Source organism: Colias eurytheme, chromosome 1 (assembly GCF_061535395.1).
Source record: "Colias eurytheme isolate Ceu_HAF_F1 chromosome 1, ilColEury1 Martin Lab GWU primary, whole genome shotgun sequence".
Lineage (NCBI taxonomy): Eukaryota > Metazoa > Arthropoda > Insecta > Lepidoptera > Pieridae > Colias > Colias eurytheme.
Genome location: NC_142980.1, coordinates 6,149,604 through 6,174,202, shown reverse-complemented (window position 1 = coordinate 6,174,202; position 24,599 = coordinate 6,149,604). Strand labels below are relative to the sequence as shown.

Here is a 24,599-nt window from a genome sequence, read left to right as displayed (position 1 = left end):
TTGGACCAACAAAAAAAATGAATTTGTTTAAGATTTAATAAATTATTAAGTAACAAATATTAATTAACATAAATATTATTTAAGAATAATTATTCGTCAGATTCAGATGTTTCCATTTCTGTGTCAGAATCAGTGACATGTATCACGAAGCTGTCTACAGTTTTATCAATCATCTCATCGATTTTGGAATAAAAATTATCTTCTTCCTTGATAACATGCTCCACACAACGCTTCCAATTTTCCGAAGTAATCTGCTGCAGTCCCTCTTGTAATAATTGTTTTACCTCGTCAAATTTAAAATTTGTATTTTTGCGAGCAACATATCCTTTTGTTTGAACGTTTGAACAAACAACTCTTTCTTTTTACTTATTATATATTTTAGATAAATTGTATTACGCACCTTTTGACGTTTTTTTCGTGGCGAATTTATTTCCTTAGATGTACTGGCTACTGGCTCCATTATACGTAATAACAAATAAAATTAACGCAACAATTAAAGTAACAACAATAAAAAAGTGATAACGAAACAATAACAAAATTAACAATAACAACCAGATCCGCGATATATGCAAAGCAATGAAACAACTCAAATGATGCGTTTATTTCAAAATGGCGTCCCGATAGTTCACAATCCCTGCGACGGACGCGTTCCGGTACCAAGAAACACAAACGATAGCGCTTTGCGTCGTTAAAATATGATCCGACTAAATTAAATAGGTTGTTACTTTCATATAACCCGTCTATATTTCATGTCGATTGAATATGGTCAATTTATTATTATCTCGCAGTATAAAATGTTTACTTAGTAAAAGATGTTTGTTTACATAATTTATAGCTTCTCGTGACGGGTACTTTATATTCTTATCTGACACGTTACTATGTTAAAAAATTTTTAAACCAAAAAAAAAACACTATTTAATATTTTAGGATCCGATGATATATTTTGAATCTATACTGCCAAAGGTAGCAGAGTTTGGGTTGTGCAAAGTGATTCCACCGGAGACGTTTGTCCCACCTTGTAACTTGGATAACGAAATTCGATTTGGGGTCACAAATCAGTATATAGCGCGTATGTTCAAGCGCTGGGGTCCGGCCTCTAAAGAACTTTCCAATATTCGGGCCAATTTGATTGCGCACAAAATGTGCCCCAGACCACCATTGGTAAGATTTTATTTTTAAATAATGACCTGTGGTTTTAAGTTTTTTGATAAATCTCTTATATGTTGTTATTTTCTTCTTTATAGCTTGATGGCCTTGAGGTAAACTTACCAAAACTATTACGAGTTGTGCAAGGCTTAGGTGGATTGAAGAACGTATTCACTAAGAAGAAATGGAATAAGGTTGCTGAGGAGATGAGATACAAAAAACTGATAAAACCGGAAAAGCGTCTTGACCAAATATATGTGAAATTCCTGTTGCCATACGACACGTTGACCAATCGTGAGTAAACAACTCTCAATTTACCTAGTCATTAACGCTTCTATTGTTTGTATACGAGAAATGACCTAATCGCTCGGAAGATTTACAAATTTTTACTGTTATTATCCTAATCTAATTGAGGAGACTAATTTGACTTTCTGACAAACCAAAAATGTTTTCAATCCGCTCTCTACGTAAGTTATAAACACTGGTGTTAAACTAACACGAACTTACTTTATATAGATAGATATACAAATAACCATATGCAATGCAATTATATTCCAGAGGAGCGTAATAAGCTGGCTAATCAAGTTAATCGTTTATGGAAGAAGCGTTCCGATAATATGTTAGAGCGAGCTACGAACCCATTACATAGACAGAAACGCATGTTGGCGGAGTCTGATTCGTCCTCCGACGAAGAGTATGGGCCAGATGATGTGAAAATATTGGAGCCATTGAGTGAAACCGAAGACTGTATTATCGCAGGAAAGAATATGAATTTGAAATTGTTTAAAAAGGTATATGTATTGTCATATCTTTTCAAGTAGCGGGCGCTTGTATTTTTAAATTAACCTCGACGAACAATAATATTATTGTATCATTATAACAATTATATTATATTGTATATTATACGTCTAGTGGATAGCGAGTCACATTATGTGTTTTATTTTATAACACAAATGTAAACTTGCAGATCGCCAATAGCGCTGTGGATATAAACGTGGCCACGCGCGTTTGCAACGAGGAGAATGTCGAGAAGATATATTGGAAGCATGTCGAGACTGGCGAGGAGCACGTGTGCGTGTACGCCGCCTCCATAGATACGGACGAGGCTGACTTGGGCTTCCCGAACAATTGTGAGCAACCGTACTCGCAGCACCCGTGGAATCTTAAGGTAATAAACCCAACTCAAACATTACTTTATACGACTAGAGATATCATTTATCGTTTACGCTGTCGAGAGTCGTTTGCATCCATATCACGTTCAAGCTTAAATTAAACTGATTTCTTTATTTTTGCTCTTTTATTTAGTCACCTAGGAACATATCCCCTGTGACAATAGAGAATACCATTCCATATTCACAGTTTCTCTATTCGGGGCACATTTACGGAACATATTCATTCACATGCACAAGCACACACATTCACAAACACACACACACACACACACACACACTCACGCACTATACACAACTGTATATCTATTATATGTTTTTTTTCTTCTTTCTCTGTTCTTTTTTAAATATTTTTGTATAGTGACGCGTCTTTCCAAACTATACAAGGCCAGTACGCAACGGTGTGAAACTAATCACGTATAGTTTGGAAATAACTTTTTTACAAAGTTCTTCCAATCTATACAACAGCAGTACGCAAATACTTGCAAATACTCGCGTATACTTTGTAGTGAAGTAAGTAAGAATAGCGCTCCAAAATATACAGCGCCAGTACGCATGCGGACTAATCGTGTATGTTTCGGAGTAGGTAAGCGCGGCGTCTTTCCATTGCTCGCGTTTATATTATTGTATTGCTGTTTGAAATTTATTATTAAAATGCATGTGTATTGTGTATATAATGTTGCGTACTGATCGTATATTTTTTGTATCGAGGATGCTTGTGTCTTCGTTTCCGACTATACTGCACGACTTACAATTGACAATAGTGCTAAAATGTAAGAATCTAATAAGTCCAGAAGAAGACGGTTGCGAGGCGACGGAGCTATTTTTGTGTAGTTAAAAAAAACACGAACCTAACCTAACCCATAGGTAACCCTTATATCTGTTACCTATTTATTTTTCTAAGCTTACCTAATAATATTTTTTTCCATATTTTACTGAATCAATCAAGAAGAATAAAAGTAGATAGATATAACTGTACAAGTCTTTGATTGCCTATATATTTATTTTTTCGCTCAAGCGTAAGTTGTGTAGTAGCTATATTTAGTTATACATATTTTGCGTACTGATCGTGTATAGTTTGGAACGAAGAAGCAAGCATCCGCGTAACAAAGTATACACGATCAGTACGCAAAATTCGTGTATATATTGTAATAACAAACTTAAAAACAGCATTACAAAGTATACACGAGCAGTTTCCTATGGTTGCGTTCTGGCTATGTATAGTTTGGAAATACGCCACACTCACGCACTATACACAACTGTATATCTATTATATGTTTTTTTTTCTTCTTTCTCTGTTCTTTTTTAAATATTTTTGTATAGTGACAGGAGGTGTACATGGATCACGTAAATGGTCGATACTAAATTTAAGTCAGACGCGTGGCATAGAATATATTATACTCTAGTGGCGTATTTAGGTATTACTCATCAGTCTAAGGTATTTTCCAAACGTGTTCGGCGTTCGCCTTAGATACGGTGTCTATTAGATTATGATGCGTTTGGTTTCACCCAAGTTTTACCATTCGGGAAGCCTCTTTTACTGAGAAGAACCGGCAAGAAGCATAGTTGCTCATTTAAAATCATGTCAAATATTATTGAATAGATAAATGAGGTAACACAATGCAAATACAATCATAGTATTCTGAGTATGGTGTAATTCCTTAACATATTGGAAACTGTGAAATAGATGTACAATTTTTTAACGTTCAATCAGAAAGACATTATAAATAACTAAAATGTTGTAATACGCAGAGACTGAGTGAAAATCCCCGCAACGTTCTAAGTTACCTAGGCCCAGTTGTGGGTATGACGGTGCCAACCCTGCACCTCTCTATGGTGTTCTCTACTAGTTGCTGGCATCGCGACCCACACGGCCTACCCTGGATTGAGTACATGCATGAGGGTGCGCAGAAAATATGGTGAGTTGTCATGTGATAATCAATATAATGGTGAAGATAAGCGAAATTGAAATCGATTAGAATATTATAAAGTATATTAAGAAGTAGGAATTGAGGTATTAATAATAATTCATACATCTATTCATTTTTATGTATATATGTACTGGCTTTCCGTGCGCATCTTTATCCGCATAGTAAAAGGAAAACCAGCATAGTTCGCGCTATGGTTCGCTCCGGATAGTTTTATCACGGAAAGGTCACGAGAAAAGTCTCGAATCTCAAACTATTTTCGTACCAAATTTCATACAAATTGGTTTATTGGTTAAAGTGTGTAGAAGAAACAGACAGTCTATATAATATTAGTATGGATTTGGCGAGCCGATATTATGTAATGTAGTTTAATGCTTAAACAATTTTTTGGATTGTTAGAAAACAATAACGAAATAAATAATAATTAAATCGATACGTCTGCTTTTCCAGGTATGGCATACCAGACGACCAAAGCAATAACTTCCGCAGCGCAGTGGAGATTCTTGGCCCTGCGTTCTGCCAAAACAAATCCATTTGGCTCCCCTCCGACATTACAATGATACCCCCGGAAATGTTACAGAAGTATAACGTATCAATGTGCCGTGCGGTACAAAAACCCCGCGAATTCATCATAGTGTGCCCCAAGGCTTACTCTTGTTCGATTGCCACAAATTTTGCAGTGTCAGAAAGTGTGTACTTCGCTACAAACAGCTGGATTAAAAACTATGTTCATATATTTAAGGTAACTTTCTTGTGATACGTGCGAATTTTTGTTTATTCAACTTGCATTGCATTGCCCCTTTGTCGTGTTTTCTGTGTAAAAACCTGTGCATTAACGAAAGTATTAAAAAAATTGCCGAATTTGTCGAACCGTAGTTCTGCGCTTAATATCATAGTAGGTGATTCATTTTTATAATATAGAATAGCTGTGAGCGAATTTTCATTAAACTTTATTATTTTTACAGGAGTTAACAAATAGTTGTGAACCAGCCATGTTCTCTATTGAAAAGTTGCTATTATCTTTTACAAGCGATCAACGTACTCCTATGGATATTTTAAGGCAAATCTACCCGACATTGAATGAAATAATAAAAAAAGAGCTTAAGAACCGTCGTTCGATTAAAAAACTTGGATTTAAGGTGAGCTATAAATTAATTGTTACATATTCAAAATATTTCCTTACGCTTTTGTAACATATGTACTGATTCATAATATTTAATATTTTAATCAAAATTTTAGGGTAAAGACATTCCAGAGAATCGAGTTCACACCGGTGCCTGGAATGTTCGCGATCAAGATGAGTGCGAACTTTGCAGGGTTACCTTATACCTGTCTAAGGTAAGCATAAAGTATAACATTTTAAATTGGTCGCCGAACTTCAGATGCGCCGTAGTTTCAGATTCGGTTTGTATATCTTCGTAAGAACTGCCTATATTTGAAATATTTAGTTTCATACATCACTACGTGAGGTAATTAATAAAATAAAGGAACACTGTAATTTTTATTTTTGGATATTAATTACTGATCTTATGGCTGATTCACAATCTGATTAGTGCGAGTGCAGGTGATTAGTGACTAGGTGTGGACAGCGACTGTTTAGTGCAAGTGATTAGTAGGCTGTGTAGTAAAGTGAACAGAAGCGTGTTCTATTTTTTTGCGAGTGGACTGCGAGTAGCCACGTCCCGCGCGCCCTCCCTTCCCCCTCACTCGCAGTGTGTCTGCCTAAACACGTCTGGACAGGAGTGTTTAGTGTTTAGCGTAGTGTGTAGTAGGAATGGGTCGTCGACGCATTTTTCATCAACGAGACTAGACCGTTAAATGTCGTTAATCAACTAGTCGATCAACTAGTTAAAATCTTCGACTAGTCGATGTGTAAACTGAAACGAATTGACACGGTCGACCGACGCGCGACGGTATTGGTAATCGAACGTTCGTTACCTTGAACTGAGGTCTACACTCTACATGTAAAATTCCACATTCTTACCACGAAGTTATTACGAATTATAGATTTTCAAAGAATTCAATGTCAGGGTTGTCTCTAGTAAAGAAAAAGTCAGAGCTGTTTTTTAACAATTATATATTTATCACCTATCTATTACCAAGTTTTTGTTTATGTTTTAACTTGTCGTTTTAAGTTGTTAGTTATAGTCGATATTTTAACATTATTCAATATATTATTATAGGTAGGTAATCCTTATGATATGTAATAAATTAACTGAATAAAAAAAAATACTTATCTTAGATTTTTAAGACAATTCAATAATATCAAATTAATACAAATTAATCTCCTTTTTTTTCAATATTTCGAGCATTGATCATAGTAATCTCATTAAAAGTCAAACGGAATTAACGGTAAAAATATTGAACTATCAACTGGTAGTTGATACAAACGTGTCGACTGACGAGCCGTCTACGACGAGTCGTTTAGCCGTCTACGGTGGACTATTATACGGCCACGTCGAAGAGTTAACCGTCGCGGACGCGTTGACGAGCGTTTCGACTCTTTTGTTTAGTCGTTGAATTCAACTAGTCCGTTGATGAACGATGGACTAGTCGAATCGTTGAGTGTACATAGACGGTTAATTTAACTAGTCCGTTGATTCAACGCCCATGCCTGGTGTGTAGCGTCGCGAATTGGACACTACTCGCACTACACACCTGCACTCGCACTAATCAAAGTGTAAACCAGCCTTAATTTATGTAGGGTCCGGTAGGCAGCGTTTTTATGTATTTATGGAATGCACACCACTGGCTACAAGTTACCTTAAATACCTTCCCGCCCGCGGCTTCGCCCGCGTGGTCCCACCCATTTAAAATATTAAATAAAAAAGTTAAAAATTGTATGTTTTCAATTTAAACTCTTTATTATGATTTGCAGGTCAAGGGGATGTTTCAAAAAAAATCTGCGCTTTGTTTGGAACACGGATTAACAATATTAAAAAAAAATATAAAACCAAAATTCCCATTAGAGGTAGAACACATCGTGTCATCGGAGGTGCTGACAGGAATTATAGAAAAACTACAATTGCGGCTGACTGAAGGAACAATGTAAAAAATATAAGGGCTTTTATAATTTTATCGCTATATATATCAAATATGCAACAAAAGAAGAATTTCGGGCTAATTTGTTTAAGTTTTATGTCATTTTTCATAATATTGTTTTTTTTTTTATAAAATTATTTTTTTTTGATTTGCCATTTGATTCAATGATTGAAAGATTTAATAATTGTTTTTGCAATTCATACATGTATTAGTTGCCCTACTGTTGTTGTTGTTGTTTCAGCCGTGGGACTGAACTATATATCTATATCTTATTTCAATAATTTATATAAAGTGTACTTGTAGTAGCATGTTTAATATATAACGTTAAATGTTTAACGAAAAGTGAAGAAATTATGTATTCACTTCTTGCATGGAAACTGCGTCACGTTCGGTCAATTGCAGCGACTGACAGTTAATATTAAATGATTGTGATCTCTATTTTTCGATCCGAGGATCAACTTTCCTCTGTTCTGTGTGTGTTATTACTCTCTGTGTGTATTATATGGATGTACTTGGTATTAGTGGTCGGTTTATTGCAACGACATAACCTAATAGACATCTTATGTCTTATTTCCTACTACTCGTTTAGGAGCTAGCAATGTTGACAAGAGAGAATTTTAGTATAGTTGGTTCTTTGATATACTGTTTCTCTTCCTATTTCGGTTACAGCCCGGGCTGTCTGGCTGGCCGCAGCGGTTGCGTTTATTAGTACGCATCTTATCTGCACAGGAAAATATCCGTAATTTAAAGTCATTTATTAACGCGTAATTTTTAATCATTTGATAGATCCATCAGACATATTTTTTTATTGCAAGACGTTTCATTCGTTGTTAAAGAGGTGCCATACGCAATTTTTTATTTCAAAATAATTAAAATGTCATCGAAATAAGTGAAATTCCATCAACATGAGTCTTCGTGTAGGATAAGTAATCACTATGTTACTTATATTTTATACTAGCGGTCCGCCCCGGCTTCGCCCGTGGTACATGTTTACGTTTTCTCTACATAAGAACCATCCTCGTACTTCAAGGAATATAATAAAAAAAGAATTATCGAAATCGGTTCAGCCGTTCTCGAGTTATGCGCTTACCAACACATTTTGCGATTCATTTTTATATATAAGAAGATATAATATTCATTTTTACTATTAACAATTTTTTAGCAACAATTTACCATAGTGCCTCCTTTTCCCAACGAACCTCAAATAGGACGTTAATGTAAACTTGATTATAACCAAATTTCATCAAATTCATATTAATACCCAAAAGTGTAATAAATATGAAACCATCTATTAAAATATTAGTTTACTAATTATTCAATATAAGTATTAATAAAGAATAATATAATATAAGTAATAAAGTTATTACTTACCTTTACATAAACTCTAGTGGCGTCTTTAGGTATTACTCATCAGTCTAAAGTATTGTCTAAACGTGTTTGGCGTTCGCCTTAGATACGGTGTCTAATAGATTATGATGCGTTTGGTTTCACCCAAGTTTTACCATTCGGAAAGCTTCTTTTACTGAGAAGAACCGCCAAGAAGTATAGTTGCTCATTTAAAATCATGTCAAATATTATTGAATAGATAAATGAGGTAACACAATGCAAATACAATCATAGTATTCTGAGTATGGTGTAATTCCTTAACATATTGGAAACTATGAAATAGATGTACAATTTTTTAATGTTCAATCAAAAAGACATTATAAATAACTAAAATGTTGTAATACGCAGAGACTGAGTGAAAATCCCCGCAACGTTCTAAGTTACCTAGGCCCAGTTGTGGGTATGACGGTGCCAACCCTGCACCTCTCTATGGTGTTCTCTACTAGTTGCTGGCATCGCGACCCACACGGCCTACCCTGGATTGAGTACATGCATGAGATATGGTGAGTTGTCATGTGATAATCATTCAAATATAATGGTGAAGATAAGCGAAATAGAAATCGACTAGAATACTTAAAAGGTAATATAATATATTAAGTATTATAAAGCCTACAAACGTCAAGTAGGAATTGAAATATTAATAATAAATTAATAATTCATACATCCATTCATAAGTATTTTTTACGTGATCAGTGTATGCAAAACTACGAGTTCCTTCGCGCTTAGTATACCAATAGTGGGAGACCCTGTATATGTACTAGCTTTCCGTGCGCATCTTTATCCGCATAGTAAAAGGAAAACCAGCAGCGCTATGGCTCGCTCCGGATATTTTTAATCACGGAAAGGTCACGAGAAAAGTCTCGAATCTCAAACTATTTTCGTACCAAATTTCATACAAATTGATTATTGGTTAAAGTGTGAAGAAGAGACAGACAGTCTACATAATATTAGTATGGATTTGGCGAGCCGATATTATTTACAGTACTCCCAAACTGATAATGCGCATAGAAAAGTTCGTCACTGTTCGGCGACTGTCATATTCCCCGAGCTTCCGAAGACGATATGTATATATAGAGTGGTTAAATGTATTTTCTTCATGCATAGTTTATTAGAATTATGAGTTTTATTGTGATTTTATGGTATTGATTTACTTGGAAAATTCTATACTTAGAACTATTAAAGTGTCTTACTGAAGCTGGCGTGATTATGGATGTATGGAAGGTTAAAATAAGACAAAGTTTATATTATTTAAAAAATATTTTCAATCACTGGTTTACATTTAAATTGTAGAATTCTAATCATTAAAATCTCAGTCCAAAGGATTTACAGAATCAGGGATTATCTCTATTTTTGATAACGTAGAATGATCAGAACTTTCATTATGCACTTATTAACTTTCACTTTCCCCGTTGCTATCTGCTACCTGTGTAAATAATCATTTTATCGGAAAATTCAACTTTGAAACAAAACTAAGAAAGGTAGGTATGTAACAGCAGCTCTATATAATTCCATACAGAGATAATACGTGCGGTAACCACTAATTTATAAAGATGACTGACGGATTTTTGAATTTTTTGACTGATAGGCTACCGTCACCTACCGCCCGAATTGTTTTCGATTGTGTATGACTATGACTTGACTCTTATTTCTTTCGAACAAGGTGCAAGATGCAAGTGCATTGTTTAGGGTACTTACGATTCAATGATTCGGGTGTTTCTGGAATTACGATAATTGGCGAAGATCTGCATGCGCATTATTAATTTTGGAGTACTGTAATGTACTAAATTGCTTAAACAATTTTTTGGATTGTTAGAAAACAATAACGAAATTAATATTAATTAAATCGATACGTCTGCTTTTCCAGGTATGGCATACCAGAGGACCAAAGCAATAACTTCCGCAGCGCAGTGGAGATTCTTGGCCCTGCGTTCTGCCAAAACAAATCCATTTGGCTCCCCTCCGACATTACAATGATACCCCCGGAAATGTTACAGAAGTATAACGTATCAATGTGCCGTGCGGTATAAAAACCCCGCGAATTCATCATAGTGTGCCCCAAGGCTTACTCTTGTTCGATACAAATTTTGCAGTGTCAGAAAGTGTGTACTTCGCTACAAACAGCTGGATTAAAAACTATGTTCATATATTTAAGGTAACTTTCTTGTGATACGTGCGAATTTTTGTTTATTTAACTTGCATTGCATTGCCCCTTTGTCGTGTTTTCTTTGTAAAAACCTGTGCATTAACGAAAGTATTAAAAAAATTGCCGATTGGTCGAACCGTAGTTCTGGGCTTAATATCATATTAGGTGATTCATTTTTATAATATAGAATAGCTGTGAGCGAATTTTCATTAAACTTTATTATTTTTACAGGAGTTAACAAATAGTTGTGAACCAGTCATGTTCTCTATTGAAAAGTTGCTATTACCTTTAACACGCGATCAACGTACTCCTATGGATATCCTAAGGCAAATCTACCCGACATTGAATGAAATAATAAAAAAGGAGCTTAAGAACTGTCGTTCGATTAAAAAACTTGCATTTAAGGTGAGCTATAAATTATTGTTACATATTCAAAATATTTCATTCAAAATATTGTAGGTGAGTTCTCATTGAATTTCGGAGCAAATTATGAATTGCTCATTGCGAGCGAATATTCAAACGTGAATATGGGTATTTTCCTGTCTCGTAGCGAATTTCTAAGGCAAGCCGGGCTTTTCGGCTTGTATGAACGTACCGCCACTGCACACCACTGGCTACAAGTTACTTTAAATACCTTTCCGCCGCCTTATTGAAAAAATATATAGCAGGGGGTGTTACTGGATCGATACCAAACCCAAATAGTATGTGATTAAAAAAAATTTTGTCTGTCTGTCTGTATGTGAAGACATCACGTGAAAACTAACGGTTCGATTTCGATGAAACTTGGTATAATTAAACCTTATTATCCTGGGCGTAAAATAGGATACTTTTTATCCTGGAAAAATAAGTAGAAATAAATTAATCTTAATTTTTCAGTTTTATCCATAGACGTTGTTCTGTTGAACCGCGAACACACGTTGCATATTATTATAGGCCTAGCCGTATTTGGGTCCAATAGATTTATAAGATGTCATTGACAGAGTTACTCAAAATGGAAAATAAACCACGCGAAGACCGACATCCGCGCGGACGGAGTCGCGGGCGGAAGCTAGTATTAAATAAAGAAACTTCTTTAAATTTGTAACTACAAATTTTTAACTACAAAACTTTCAATTTGTAACTACAAATTGTATATTTTCAATTTAAACTCTTTATTATTATTTGCAGGTCAAGGAAATGTCCCAAAAAAAATCTGCGCTTTGTTTGGAACACGGATTAACAATATTAAAAAAATATATAAACCAAAATTCCCATTAGAGGTAGAATTATAGAAAAACTACAATTGCGGCTGACTGAAGGAACAATGTAAAAAATATTCCTGTAAGTCCAATACGATGTTTTTCAAATCCCGGTAAATTTTGCTGGTACGTATCAAACGCCTGTATGTCCAGATTTAAATCTAATTTTGTGGCATACCTAATCATCAAGTAATACATTTCTTTTTCTTCGTAAAAATAATTCTAATGTATAATATTATATTCGTCATAAATTATAAAGGTCCAAACATATCGTTTTTTTAAGTTATTAGAAATACTTCGATTCCCACATTTCTGTTAGAATGGCCTTACCGGAGTTTGATATGTATCGAGTATCGACTCAATTGTAACATATTCAAAATATTTTTTTACTTTTTTGTAACATATATATGTACTGATTCATAATATTTAATATTTTAATCCAAATTTCAGGGTAAAGATATTCCAGAGAATCGAGTTCACACCGGTGCACTATATGTTTTTAGGCCCGAAAAAGTTTCATTCTTGTTTTATTGGAAATATCTAAGGAGCTTCTCTTTTTAAATGCACGAGTAGAACACCCAGAGTTTTATTTCAAAAACACGATTTTTAAAAAAATATTTAAAATATTGGAATTTTCGCGGCCGACTGAGCTAAATAAATTCGTATAAAAAAAAATAGATACACTAGATAATTTATTATGTTGCTAATATATGTAGTGATTACAGGCGCAAATTATCCCTTTTTGAAATTTTCGATATTGTCGATAGAGGCGAAAGTATTGTAATTTTTACTGATTTTCGTTTTTATTTTTTTATATTATATGCAGGCGTTAGTAGAAGCTCTGTTTAGTACCAAAATAAGCCTTGAACTGAGGGCTACATGTGACAAAAATACCACATTCTAACCACGAAGTTATTATATTGCGCAAATTGCAACATAATAAATTATCTAGTGTATCTATTTTTTTTTATACGAATTTATTTAGCTCAGTCGGCCGCGAAAATTCCAATATTTTAAATATTTTGAAATAAAACTCTGGGTGTTCTACTCGTGCATTTAAAAAGAGAAGCTCCTTAGATATTTCCAATAAAAAAAGAATGAAACTTTTTCGGGCCTAAAAACACATAGTGCGGTGCCTGGAATGTTCGCGATCAAGATGAGTGCGAACTTTGCAGGGTTACCTTATACCTGTCTAAGGTAAGCATAAAGTATAACATTTTAAATTGGTCGCCGAACTTCAGATGCGCCGTAGTTTCGGATTCGGTTTGTATATCTTCGTAAGGAGACTGCCTACACTATTTATGCTTGTGTGCGTTGTACAAACCAATGTGAGCTCTATGTCAATCACATGAAGTTTATAATTGTCGCCCCACTAGTTTCTACAAGCACGCACACATATAAACACTTAGACACGGGCAGTTTGTGCCTTTGCCGTGCCGTGACGTGGCGGCGCTAGTGCAGTGCATGCACAGTAGCCGAGTTATAGAATATACATAATAATGCCACCAAAATACCGATAGGTGGATTTGTTGAAATATATTTGAAATATTTAGTTTCATACTACGTGAGGTGATTAATAAAATAAAAGAACACTGTAATTTTTATTATTGGATATTAAATATTGATCTAAGTTTGGTAGGGTCCGGTAGCCAGCGTTTTTATGTATTTATGGAATGCACACCACTGGCTACAAGTTACCTTAAATACCTTTCCGCCCGCGGTTTCGCCCGCGTGGTCATAGGAAATTCCCACAACACAATAAAGCAACAAAATACCCATTTAAAATATTAAATAAAGAAGTTAAAAATTATATGTTTTCAATTTAAACTCTTTATTATGATTTGCAGGTCAAGGAGATGTCCCAAAAAAAATCTGCGCTTTGTTTGGAACACGGATTAACAATATTAAAAAAAAATATAAAACCAAAATTCCCATTAGAGGTAGAACACATCGTGTCGTCGGAGGTGCTGACAGGAATTTTAGAAAACCTTCAATTGCGGCTGACTGAAGGAACAATGTAAAAAATATAAGGGCTTTTATAATTTTATCGCTATATATCAAATATGCAACAAAAAAAGAAGAATTTCGGGCTAATTTGTTTAATTTTTATGTCATTTTTCATAATACTATGATTGTATTTGCATTGTGTTACCTCATTTATCTATTCAATAATATTTGACATGATTTTAAATGAGCAACTATGCTTCTTGGCGGTTCTTCTCAGTAAAAGAAGCTTTCCGAATGGTAAAACTTGGGTGAAAACAAACGCATCATAATCTATTAGACATCGTATCTAAGGCGAACGCCGAACACGTTTAGACAATACCTTAGACTGATGAGTAAAGACGCTATTAGAGTATATTATGTACAAGGTTTACACTAGAGTTTATGTAAAGGTAAGTAATAACTTTATTACTTATATTACACTGGTCATCAAAAAAATCGACCCACCTACACTATGTTTGCTATTTATCGATTATTTCACAAATAAGTCGTCTTATATTGTTGTATTTTGTTGTAAGGGTCTGATAACATGCTAATCATTATGTTTGTCGTAAATTTTACTGCACTTAATGATTCTTAACAAATTTTTATACAGAAATACTGTACAGTGTTGATTTGACGGTTTACGGCGGGACAAATTATGCCCGTGTTCCCAGTTCAAAAATGACTTTTTTCGGGATCTCTTATTCATAACGTTAAGTTTAATAATTGATGCTGTAGTTTTGATAAATTTTGTCTCAAAATAATGGATACTACTGTAGCTGAGGGGGCCCAAACTGTGGCTCTACTAAAACAGGGGTTATGTCAACTTGCTGTGGCTAAAAACTAAAATCTGAGCTGTTTTGCAGTTCGATGAGTTTACCAAAGGTTTCTAGAGACTGGGCAGTATCGATGAAAATATTGATCTGCAAGAAATAGGGCGGCACCTCAAAGGGACGACCCCTAGATAATGAAATCAACTCTACAAAATCGACATCTGTCTGGTGTAGATCTCTAGTGACGCCTGCGTGAAGATAAGGAGGTGGGTATAAATGACAGAACTGTTAGAAGAAGATTTAAGGAGTAGAAACTAAGACCACACAAGCCAGAAACATGGCCACAATCAGCCACAGCTCATCGACAAACCAGATTCAATTGACTCGAAATCACGTAAACTGGACTATAGGCCAATGGGAGTGAGTACTTTTGAGTGACAAGATGCAAATGACTTTATATGGTGCTGATAGACGTCTTTATGTCATGCGATGACCAGATGAACGATTTGTTCAGTGCTAGGTAGGAGAAACGGTCGATTATGATGGAGGCTCTGTAAAGTTCTAGAGTGGCATTTCTTTGACAAGGCGCACGGAGCTTGACGATAAAAAGATGCTCATTAAATGCTGTTCAATACATTACCGAGGTTTTGGACTATCATATGGTGTAATATGCCGGCTGTATCTGCAAAAACTTTGAGTCTATGCATGATAATGCTCGGAAACACGTAGAGCGAATCGTGATCCAGTATTTAGAAGAGGTCCGCATTAGAGTTACACTCTGGTTAGCAAAAAGTCTCGATTTGAAACCTACAGAGCACATGTGGGACAATTAAAAAATAAAGCTTAGAGCTCGTAATTCAGCCCTTACAACAATAGGAGACCTGAAAACCGCCATGAGGGAAGAATGATAACGAATTCCTCAAGAGACCATCAAAATCTTGATTATTTCTTTAAAATGGTGAACGCAGGCTATCATTCCAGAAAGAAGAGAAAGTACTGAGTATAAATTCGAAGGAATCGTGATCATAAGTTTCATGATTACAAAATAAACTGCATTTGAAATTAAATAAAGAAAAAGCTGAAAATTGAGGATTTTGAACTTTATTTGAAATTGACATTTTTTTTTATTATGTTAATGATTTTATGTGTTTATATTCGTGTAAATATGCATGTTTAATTAATCGGTTCAGTTTCCAAACAATTTTTTTCTTTAGTTTGTGAGAAAACCGCAATTTTCCGTAAAAATGCAGGTGGGTCGATTTTTTTGATGACCAGTGTATATTATCCTTTTTTAATTCTTATATTGAATCTGATATTTTAATAGATGGCTTCATATTTATTACACTTTTGGGTATTAATATGAATTTGATGATATTTGGTTTTTATCAAGTTTACATTAACGTCCTATTTGAGGTTCGTTGGAAAAAGGAGGCACTATGGTAGATTGTTGCTAAGAAATTGTTAATAGTAAAATGAATATTATATAAAGTATAAGTAACATAGTGATTACTTATCCTACACGAAGACTCATGTTGATGGAATTTCACTTATTTCGATGACATTTTAATTATTTTGAAATAAAAAATTGCGTATGGCACCTATTTAACAACGAAAAAAACGTCTTGCAATAAAAAAATTATGTCTGATGGATCTATCTAAAGGCAAATGATTAAAAATTACGCGTTAATAAATGACTTTAAATTACGGATATTTTCCTGTGCAGATAAGATGCGTACTAATTAATAAACGCAACCACTGCGGCCAGCCAGACAGCCCGGGCTCTAACCGAAATAGGAAGAGAAACAGTATATCAAAGAACCAACTATACTAAAATTCTCTCTTGTCAACGTTGCTAGCTCCTAAACGAGTAGTAGGAAATAAGACATAAGATGTCTATTAGGTTATGTCGTTGCAATAAACCGACCACTAATACCAAGTACATCCACATAATACACACAGAGAGTAATAACACACACAGAACAGAGGAAAGTTGATCCTCGGATCGAAAAATAGAGATCACAACTTATGTTCTTATACGCAGAGACTGAGTGAAAATCCCCGCAACGTTCTAAGTTACCTAGGCCCAGTTGTGGGTATGACGGTGCCAACCCTGCACCTCTCTATGGTGTTCTCTACTAGTTGCTGGCATCGCGACCCACACGGCCTACCCTGGATTGAGTACATGCATGAGGGTGCGCAGAAAATATGGTGAGTTGTCATGTGATAATCAATATAATGGTGAAGATAAGCGAAATTGAAATCGACTAGAATATTAAAAAGGTAATATAATATATTAAGTATTATATAAGCCTACAAAGGTCAAGTAGGAATTGAGGTATTAATAATAATTCATACATCTATTCATTTTTATGTATATATATATGTACTGGCTTTCCGTGCGCATCTTTATCCGCATAGTATAAGGAAAACCAGCATAGTTCGCGCTATGGTTCGCTCCGGATAGTTTTATCACGGAAAGGTCACGAGAAAAGTCTCGAATCTCAAACTATTTTCGTACCAAATTTCATACAAATTGGTTTATTGGTTAAAGTGTGTAGAAGAAACAGACAGTCTATATAATATTAGTATGGATTTGGCGAGCCGATATTATGTAATGTAGTTTAATGCTTAAACAATTTTTTGGATTGTTAGAAAACAATAACGAAATTAATAATAATTAAATCGATACGTCTGCTTTTCCAGGTATGGCATACCAGACGACCAAAGCAATAACTTCCGCAGCGCAGTGGAGATTCTTGGCCCTGCGTTCTGCCAAAACAAATCCATTTGGCTCCCCTCCGACATTACAATGATACCCCCGGAAATGTTACAGAAGTATAACGTATCAATGTGCCGTGCGGTACAAAAACCCCGCGAATTCATCATAGTGTGCCCCAAGGCTTACTCTTGTTCGATTGTCACAAATTTTGGAGTATTGGAAAGTGTAGTAAAGTAAGGTAAAAACGTTCATATAATATTAATTTTTGTTAATTTAACTTGCATTGCATTGCCCCTTTTTTTCTGTGTTAAAACCTGTGCATTAACGAAAGTATTAAAAAAATTGCCGAATTTGTCGATCCGTAGTTCTGCGCTTAATATCACATTAGGTGATTCATTTTTATAATATAGAATAGCTGTGAGCGAATTTTCATTAAATTTTATTATTTTTACAGGAGTTAACAAATAGTTGTGAACCAGCCACGTTCTCTATCGAAAAGTGTTTATTATCTTTTACACGCGATCAACGTACTCCTATGGATATTTTAAGGCAAATCTACCCGACATAGAATGAAATAATAAAAAAGGAGCATAAGAACCGTCGTTCGATTAAAAAACTTGGATTTAAAGTGAGCTATAAATTGTTACATATTCAAAATATTGTCAGCTGTGATGTGTACCTATTTAAATAAATCTATACATATAATAAATCTGTAGAAGGGTCAATTCTGTACATTGAAAATATTGAAAAAATAAATAGCAGGGGGTGTTACTGGATCGATACCAAACCCAAATATGTGATTAAAAAAATTTTTGTCTGTCTGTATGTGAAGACATCACGTGAAAACTACCGGTTCGATTTCGATGAAACTTGGTATAATTATACCTTATTATCCTGGGCGTAAAATAGGATACTTTTTATCCTGGAAAAATACGTAGAAAAAAAAATTAATCTTAATTTTATAGCTTTATCCATAGACGTTGTTCTGTAGAACCGCGAACACACGTTGCGTATTATTATAGGCCTAGCCGTATTTGGGTCCAATAGATATATTTTATAAGATGTCATAGTCAGAGTTACTCAAAATGGAGAAATAAACCATCCACGCGAAGACCGACATCCGCGCGGACGGAGTAGCGGGCGGAAGCTAGTAAATAAATAAATTTATTTACGCTTTTGTAACAAACGTACTGATTCATAATATTTAATATTTTTATTCAAATTTCAGGGTAAAGATATTCCAGAGAATCGAGTTCACACCGGTGCCTGGAATGTTCGCGATCAAGATGAGTGCGAACTTTGCAGGGTTACCTTGTACCTGTCTAAGGTAAGCATAAAGTATAATATTTTATATTGGTCGCCGAACTTTAGATGCGCCGTAGCGTATTTTATTATTATAAAATATACACGAATTTTGCGTACTGATCGTGTATACTTTGTAACGCGGATGCTTGCTTCTTCGTTCCAAACTATACACGATCAGTACGCAAAATATGTATAACTAAATATAGCTACTACACCACTTACGCTTGAGCGAAATTATAAATATATAGGCAATCAAAGACTTGTACAGCTTTATTTTATCTATCTACTTTTATTCTTCTTGATTGATTCAGTAAAATATGGAATAAAAATATTATTAGGTAAGCTTAGAAAAATAAATAGGTAACAGATATAAGGGTTACCTATGGGTTAGGTTAGGTTTGTACTCCGAAACATACACGATTAGTCCGCATGCGTACTGGCGCTGTATATTTTGGAGCGCTATTCTTACTTACTTCACTACAAAGTATACGCGAGTATTTGCGTACTGCTGTTGTATAGATTGAAAGAACTTTGTAAAAAAGTTATTTCCAAACTATACGTGATTAGTTTCACATCGTTGCGTACTGGCCTTGTATAGTTTGGAAAGACGCTGCGCCGTAGTTTCGGATTTGGTTTGTATATCTTCGTAAGAAGACTGCGTACACTATTTGTGCTTGTGTGCGTTGTACAAACCAATGTGAGCTCTATGTCAATCACATGAAGTTTATAATTGTCGCCCCACTTGTTTATACAAGCACGCACACATATAAAAACTTAGACACGGGCAGTTTGTGCCTATGCCGTGCCGTGACGTACCGAGTCCCGTGGCGGCGCTAGTGCAGTGCATGCACAGTAGCCGAGTTGCACAATAGCTAATAGCACTGAAAAATAGTACTCACTTCAGAGCGCTGTATAACCTCAGCTATTGACGTAATGATGTTATTTATAAAAGTTGTTCCTCGAAAAACAATCTACAAAAATGGTCTGATATCATTTCTTCGTAAAATGATAAAAAATAAATTATCGAAAAATATAAATATCTCTAATTTCTGACCATTTTCGCTTATAGTTTTTTTTATTTATAGTTTTACGACAAAAAGTTACTGGACTAAAGGTGTAGAGAATTTAATTTGCAACAAATAATGCTAACAATGTTTTTTTATCAGATAAATAGTTTAAGGGCTGATATTTCAATCCTTGGTTAAAACTTATTCGTCGAATAATGTATAAAACTACAATTTTAGAAAAGTATTCTAATTACCCGTATTTGAAAGTTTACGTGACATTTTAATATTTTCGTGTAATACTTTATTGGACGGATAAGTTTTATCCAAGCATTGAAAAATCGGCCCTAAGAGTTATATTGTAAAAACCATATCGACCGCTCTTTTCAAGATGGCGGCCGTGGGACAAGGGTGGCGACCCCACAAACTTGGTGATAGCTTCACACTGACCCCCCTACACATAAAAAAAAATAAAATTGCGTCCTCTAAAAAACGCGACACCCAAATGTAACTTTTCAATGGACTATTAAAAAATTTGTCGTAGACGCACGTAAAAGTAGATATTTAAATCGACGCGGACGTTCTAATCTTAAGTACCTGCAAATGTTTTTCTTAATCAGTCTAGATTCAGTTAAAAGACAAAAATAAAATAAGTATAAATAAGTAAAAATAAAATAAGACAAAAATAAATCGTAGGAGTACAAAAAAGTTTAGTTATAAAATTTCGGAGGGTACGGTTATGTAAAATCTGTGATATAATAGGTGAACAGTTTTCGATGCAATGCAGCATCCTGTATTCCGAAACAATGGGCTATGTAATAGTGTTATCCTCGGCACCTATTTATCTTTTTGTCTGATCGCATTGTCAAAATACATGAATAGTTGCACCATGTGCACCCTGTAATAGTGTAATATGTTTTTACTAGGTGTTCTGAACTCAAAAGCAGGCTCACTGAGTTACATATTCCACAGAATACGTTTAAGTAGCTTTTCGACTGTGATTTCTGGGATGAATTCTATGTCATTTCTCAGATTTCCAACTACGTGTATACCATATTTCATTTGAACCGAGTCAGTGGTTTAGGCGTGAAGCAGAGACTGTAATATTAGCACAGATAATATAATACTATACTATATTAGTTAGGGTATCTACCATGCATTTATCAGCTTTATTCGGTTCATTATTTACTCTCGAGTGAAACTTCGTAAAATACATAAGGGACTTATACTATGAACACTGGCGACCGTCAGCTGCGACTCCGTTGATGGGTCGGGCAGTGGGACCTAGCCTCCCGCACGCATGTAGAAAAAAAAAATTTTTTCAGTCATTTCCTCTCATTTAAAAGTTTGTCATATTATATTTTATCTATTATGTTGAAAGAAGAACAGTCAGCTGGTCACAGCATGGAGATTATACGTCAGCTGGCAGCTTGAACATGCGAAAAAAAAAAAGTTCGTCAGCTGGAACCTAGAAAGTAACGCAACAGCATCTATAACCTACTGAATCTTATTAGCTGACGAATTTTCCATTGACTTACAAGTTACTGCTAAGTACTTGAAAGTTATTACTGTAAATTTAATGACCGATGTAAATACCGACATCTTGCTAACTATTCATTTCTTCGTTACAGCTACGACCGCGACCAACCTTTCACTTTCCAACTCGGTGCCGGTCAGGTGATCAAAGGTTGGGATGAGGGTCTCGTTGACATGTGTGTCGGTAAGTAATTTTCTCTTCGACATAATATCTTTCTTCTCTTTATCTTTATCATAATATATATAGATATTATCTATGTATGAATCTCAATGCATTTGTATAGCGGTAGTCTCTTGGAGACTAAAAACGAAGATATTTGAGTAGCCTTGTGCACGAATGGCCCAAGATAAACTTTTATAAAGAAAATACTGATTTTTAATTCTGTTAATCTTTACTGTATGGTTAAATTGACTCGTAAACTAATAATAATCTGTTTTCAGTTACAAATACTTAGTTATAAAAATTGTTCTTACACAATCGTAGATACCTACAAATCTTTACTAATAATTATAAAGTTTCGAGTCGAGCTGTCAGTTGACAGCGTTGAAACTTAAAACAGTTAATTAACAGTGTGATGTAAGGTACTGCCATAATTTTCAGGTGAAAAACGAAAGCTGGTGATCCCATCGTCGCTCGGGTACGGTGAGCGCGGGGCCGGCAACGTGATCCCACCCCACGCCACCCTCCACTTCGAAGTGGAACTCATCAACATCGGCGACTCGCCCCCAACAACCAACGTATTCAAAGAGATCGACGCTGACAAGGACAACATGCTGTCCCGCGAAGAAGTGAGTATAGAGTTAGCCTTCTTGGCAATGGACACAGATCGTGACTCGGTGCTGTCGAGAGAAGAGGTCAGTTCACGATTATACGGGTGATGGGATCTAACCGCATCTGCATACAAATGTAATTAATTACGCATGGACAGTCTGTAATTTCTAAAGTATTTAGTGCACGGCAATGAGCTGGTTGCTTGAATACCATAAAATATAGCCTTATTTATATAAATTTCAATTTCAGTATTATAATCAATATTTTCCCTCCGTTGCTGTCAAATTCTTCAATAGTTGAGAAATAATTATAAATATTTAATAAATAATTTTAAAATGTTCACATAATATAATCCATCCATCTATAATTTTTGAAGTGATAACTTCTTTAGCGGCGTTGGGTATAAAATCCTAAACTCGCGTCAGGACACGTGACCCTGATTGAAAAAGCGTAAGACGGATGGATATCAAACATGCTCAACGTTAATAATCAAGTTTTCACTTCTGCCGGCACTCCCGGAGTGCAACCCGTCTTTTTTTATTACTGGTTTAACTGTTTAGTTATTTAGTTATTACTGGTTTAACTGTTAGAACAACCGACAACGTTTGCCGGGTGACTCTAACTTCAGAAAGTATTGCTATCCAGTCTTCTCAGTATAAGCTTTACTTGGTATTAAAATGTGCCTAACAATTTATATTAAGTACGTAAATAAGTTATTTCTATTAGATAATTAATATACAAAACTTATTTTTATTTGCCAGGTCAGCGAATATCTGAAGAAGCAGATGGTTCCATCCGACGGCGCTGAAATTAGCGAAGACATCAAACAAATGCTCGAGAGCCATGAAAAACTAGTCGAAGAAATATTCCAACATGAAGACAAAGATAAGAACGGTTTCATCAGCCACGAAGAATTCTCAGGACCAAAACACGACGAACTATAAATGTTATGTACAACAAACTCCCAAATTAGGCTAATGCGGGGAGTACTATAATTATAGACTATAGAGATTGGCACATATTTATAATCCGTATAATACAATATATTGGCTCAGTTAAGTTATAACTTTTAATGGAGTGACGCGTCGATTGCTGCATGATCATGCATAATAAGATAGTTAGTCTTTACTTTTTAATTTTTATACATAATTATGTTGTTGGTACTTATGCCTTTTATTATGTTAAGTCAAATAATTTATTTTAATAAGTTATAGATTTTACACCGTTTCGTTCTCTATTCATATTATATTGCACGCCTCATAAGCGAAGCGTTGAGGTGGGTACTACTGTCACTTCGCGCAAAACATCTGATTTTTCAAACTTAAATTTCTTTATGTATCATACATTGCACTTGTAAGATAATACATACTCACACATATTAAGAAAAAACACTATTTTTAACGTTCATGATATTTTTGATGTCATTTTTGTTATTTAAACTAGTTAAAAAACAGTTTAAAAAAGTTCTGTCTTGGACGTCCGTGTGTCTGTATGTGCGGATCCTTTTTCTTGTTAACACGATAGCGACCGAAATACTTAACTAATCGAGTCTTTTTTTTTCTCTTACGCTTGAGTATGCTCAGGAATAGAACCCTTTCATTTTTCAGGGTCTGATTCGATGTGGTTTAATTGTTATTAAATAAACAAAAATAATAATTAATAAATATTTATTAAAAAAAAATTATGAGGCGTGCACTTTTGGATTTTCCAAATTATTTTTTAATATTATGTTTTGCAATTTTGCTGATTTATTAAGATAGTTATTGTTGTACTCGTATGTCTTAGTAACATTCAAACTTTATTACCAATTACCATAGATCTGTAATAATATGTCGTTATACCTAACTCGCTTTTTATACATTCTTATGTTACATATCTACTTATTAAATAAGTATAATATGTCTATGGTATACTCGGCTTAAATATTTTCAATAGAAATAATATATGATGATCATTTCTTGAGATGTTGAAATAAATTATAATATGGCTAAAACTGAGTTTCAATTACCCTAATAATAATTAATATTTCTAATTCATTTACGTATCAAATACAATGATATCCTTTATTTTCTTATAATATCCCAGTGAATAATATCTTAGATAAAAATATGAATACGTGTTTATTGGGCGTCCATGCTCCATAAATTACGTGAGGTGTTTAAGGGGGGGAGGGGGTCGAGTCAAATCTCATCTAATCTTAGGGCGTATTCAGAAAGAAAGCTTGAAACTTATAAGCGCTGGTAGCCCGCGCTGGAAAATATATGAACATGCGCTTATAAGCGCTGATAGGCGCCGACAAGTTTCAACAAACTTGTCGGCGCCGATAGTGGTTTCTACCTAATTTATGTTTTCTCTGAGAGGCAGTAACATATTACATTTATTCATAGTAAATATTGTGTACTATGTATGTTGTAAATGTAATGTAGGAAGACTCATCTTTCAACATTAACCG

The 24,599-nt window shown here is 34.7% G+C and overlaps 2 protein-coding genes across 10 annotated transcripts in view; both read left to right on the top strand.

Annotated features, from left to right (window-relative positions):
- Positions 1–17,627, top strand: part of LOC149911024 (jumonji, AT rich interactive domain protein 2-like) — a 34,676-nt gene extending 17,049 nt beyond the window's left edge. For 3 of the 8 annotated variants that reach the window (XM_090102099.1, XM_090102108.1, XM_090102044.1), the window contains 16 exons: positions 928–1,161; positions 1,245–1,440; positions 1,705–1,937; positions 2,114–2,314; positions 4,068–4,234; positions 4,694–4,985; positions 5,209–5,382; positions 5,483–5,581; positions 7,122–7,291; positions 9,020–9,174; positions 10,536–10,823; positions 11,046–11,219; positions 11,982–12,134; positions 12,503–13,249; positions 13,900–14,448; positions 16,535–16,994. In XM_090102099.1, the coding sequence (XP_089958225.1) occupies positions 928–1,161; positions 1,245–1,440; positions 1,705–1,937; positions 2,114–2,314; positions 4,068–4,234; positions 4,694–4,985; positions 5,209–5,382; positions 5,483–5,581; positions 7,122–7,291; positions 9,020–9,026 (1,773 nt within the window). In that variant the 3' untranslated portion in view covers positions 9,027–9,174; positions 10,536–10,823; positions 11,046–11,219; ... (2 more) ...; positions 13,900–14,448; positions 16,535–16,994. The other 5 variants (XM_090102053.1, XM_090102062.1, XM_090102080.1 and 2 more) reach the window with 5 other exon arrangements.
- Position 17,628: 1 nt separating this feature from the next.
- Positions 17,629–24,140, top strand: LOC149911023 (peptidyl-prolyl cis-trans isomerase FKBP14-like). Of its 2 annotated transcripts, none has more exons than XM_090102126.1 (6): positions 17,629–17,768; positions 17,985–18,158; positions 18,759–18,857; positions 21,471–21,559; positions 21,977–22,164; positions 22,909–24,140. In XM_090102126.1, the coding sequence occupies exons 3-6, from the start codon at positions 18,802–18,804 to the stop codon at positions 23,089–23,091; spliced, it is 516 nt and encodes a 171-aa protein (XP_089958252.1). In that variant the 5' UTR covers positions 17,629–17,768; positions 17,985–18,158; positions 18,759–18,801; the 3' UTR covers positions 23,092–24,140. The 2 variants fall into 2 exon arrangements, with proteins under 2 accessions (XP_089958252.1, XP_089958245.1); XM_090102119.1 differs by having other exon boundaries at positions 21,977–22,230.
- Positions 24,141–24,599: the final 459 nt, after the last annotated feature.

What these genes read in the sequence shown, in the direction of transcription:
- LOC149911023 (XM_090102119.1), top strand. Translation starts at nt 18,802, where the DNA reads ATGTTCGCGATCAAGATGAGTGCGAACTTTGCAGGGTTACCTTGTACC. An exon ending in TCTCGTTGACATGTGTGTCG is followed by an intron (nt 21,560 to 21,976) that starts GTAAGTAATTTT and finishes CATAATTTTCAG; the next exon opens with GTGAAAAACGAAAGCTGGTG. An exon ending in CGGTGCTGTCGAGAGAAGAG is followed by an intron (nt 22,231 to 22,908) that starts GTCAGTTCACGA and finishes TTTATTTGCCAG; the next exon opens with GTCAGCGAATATCTGAAGAA.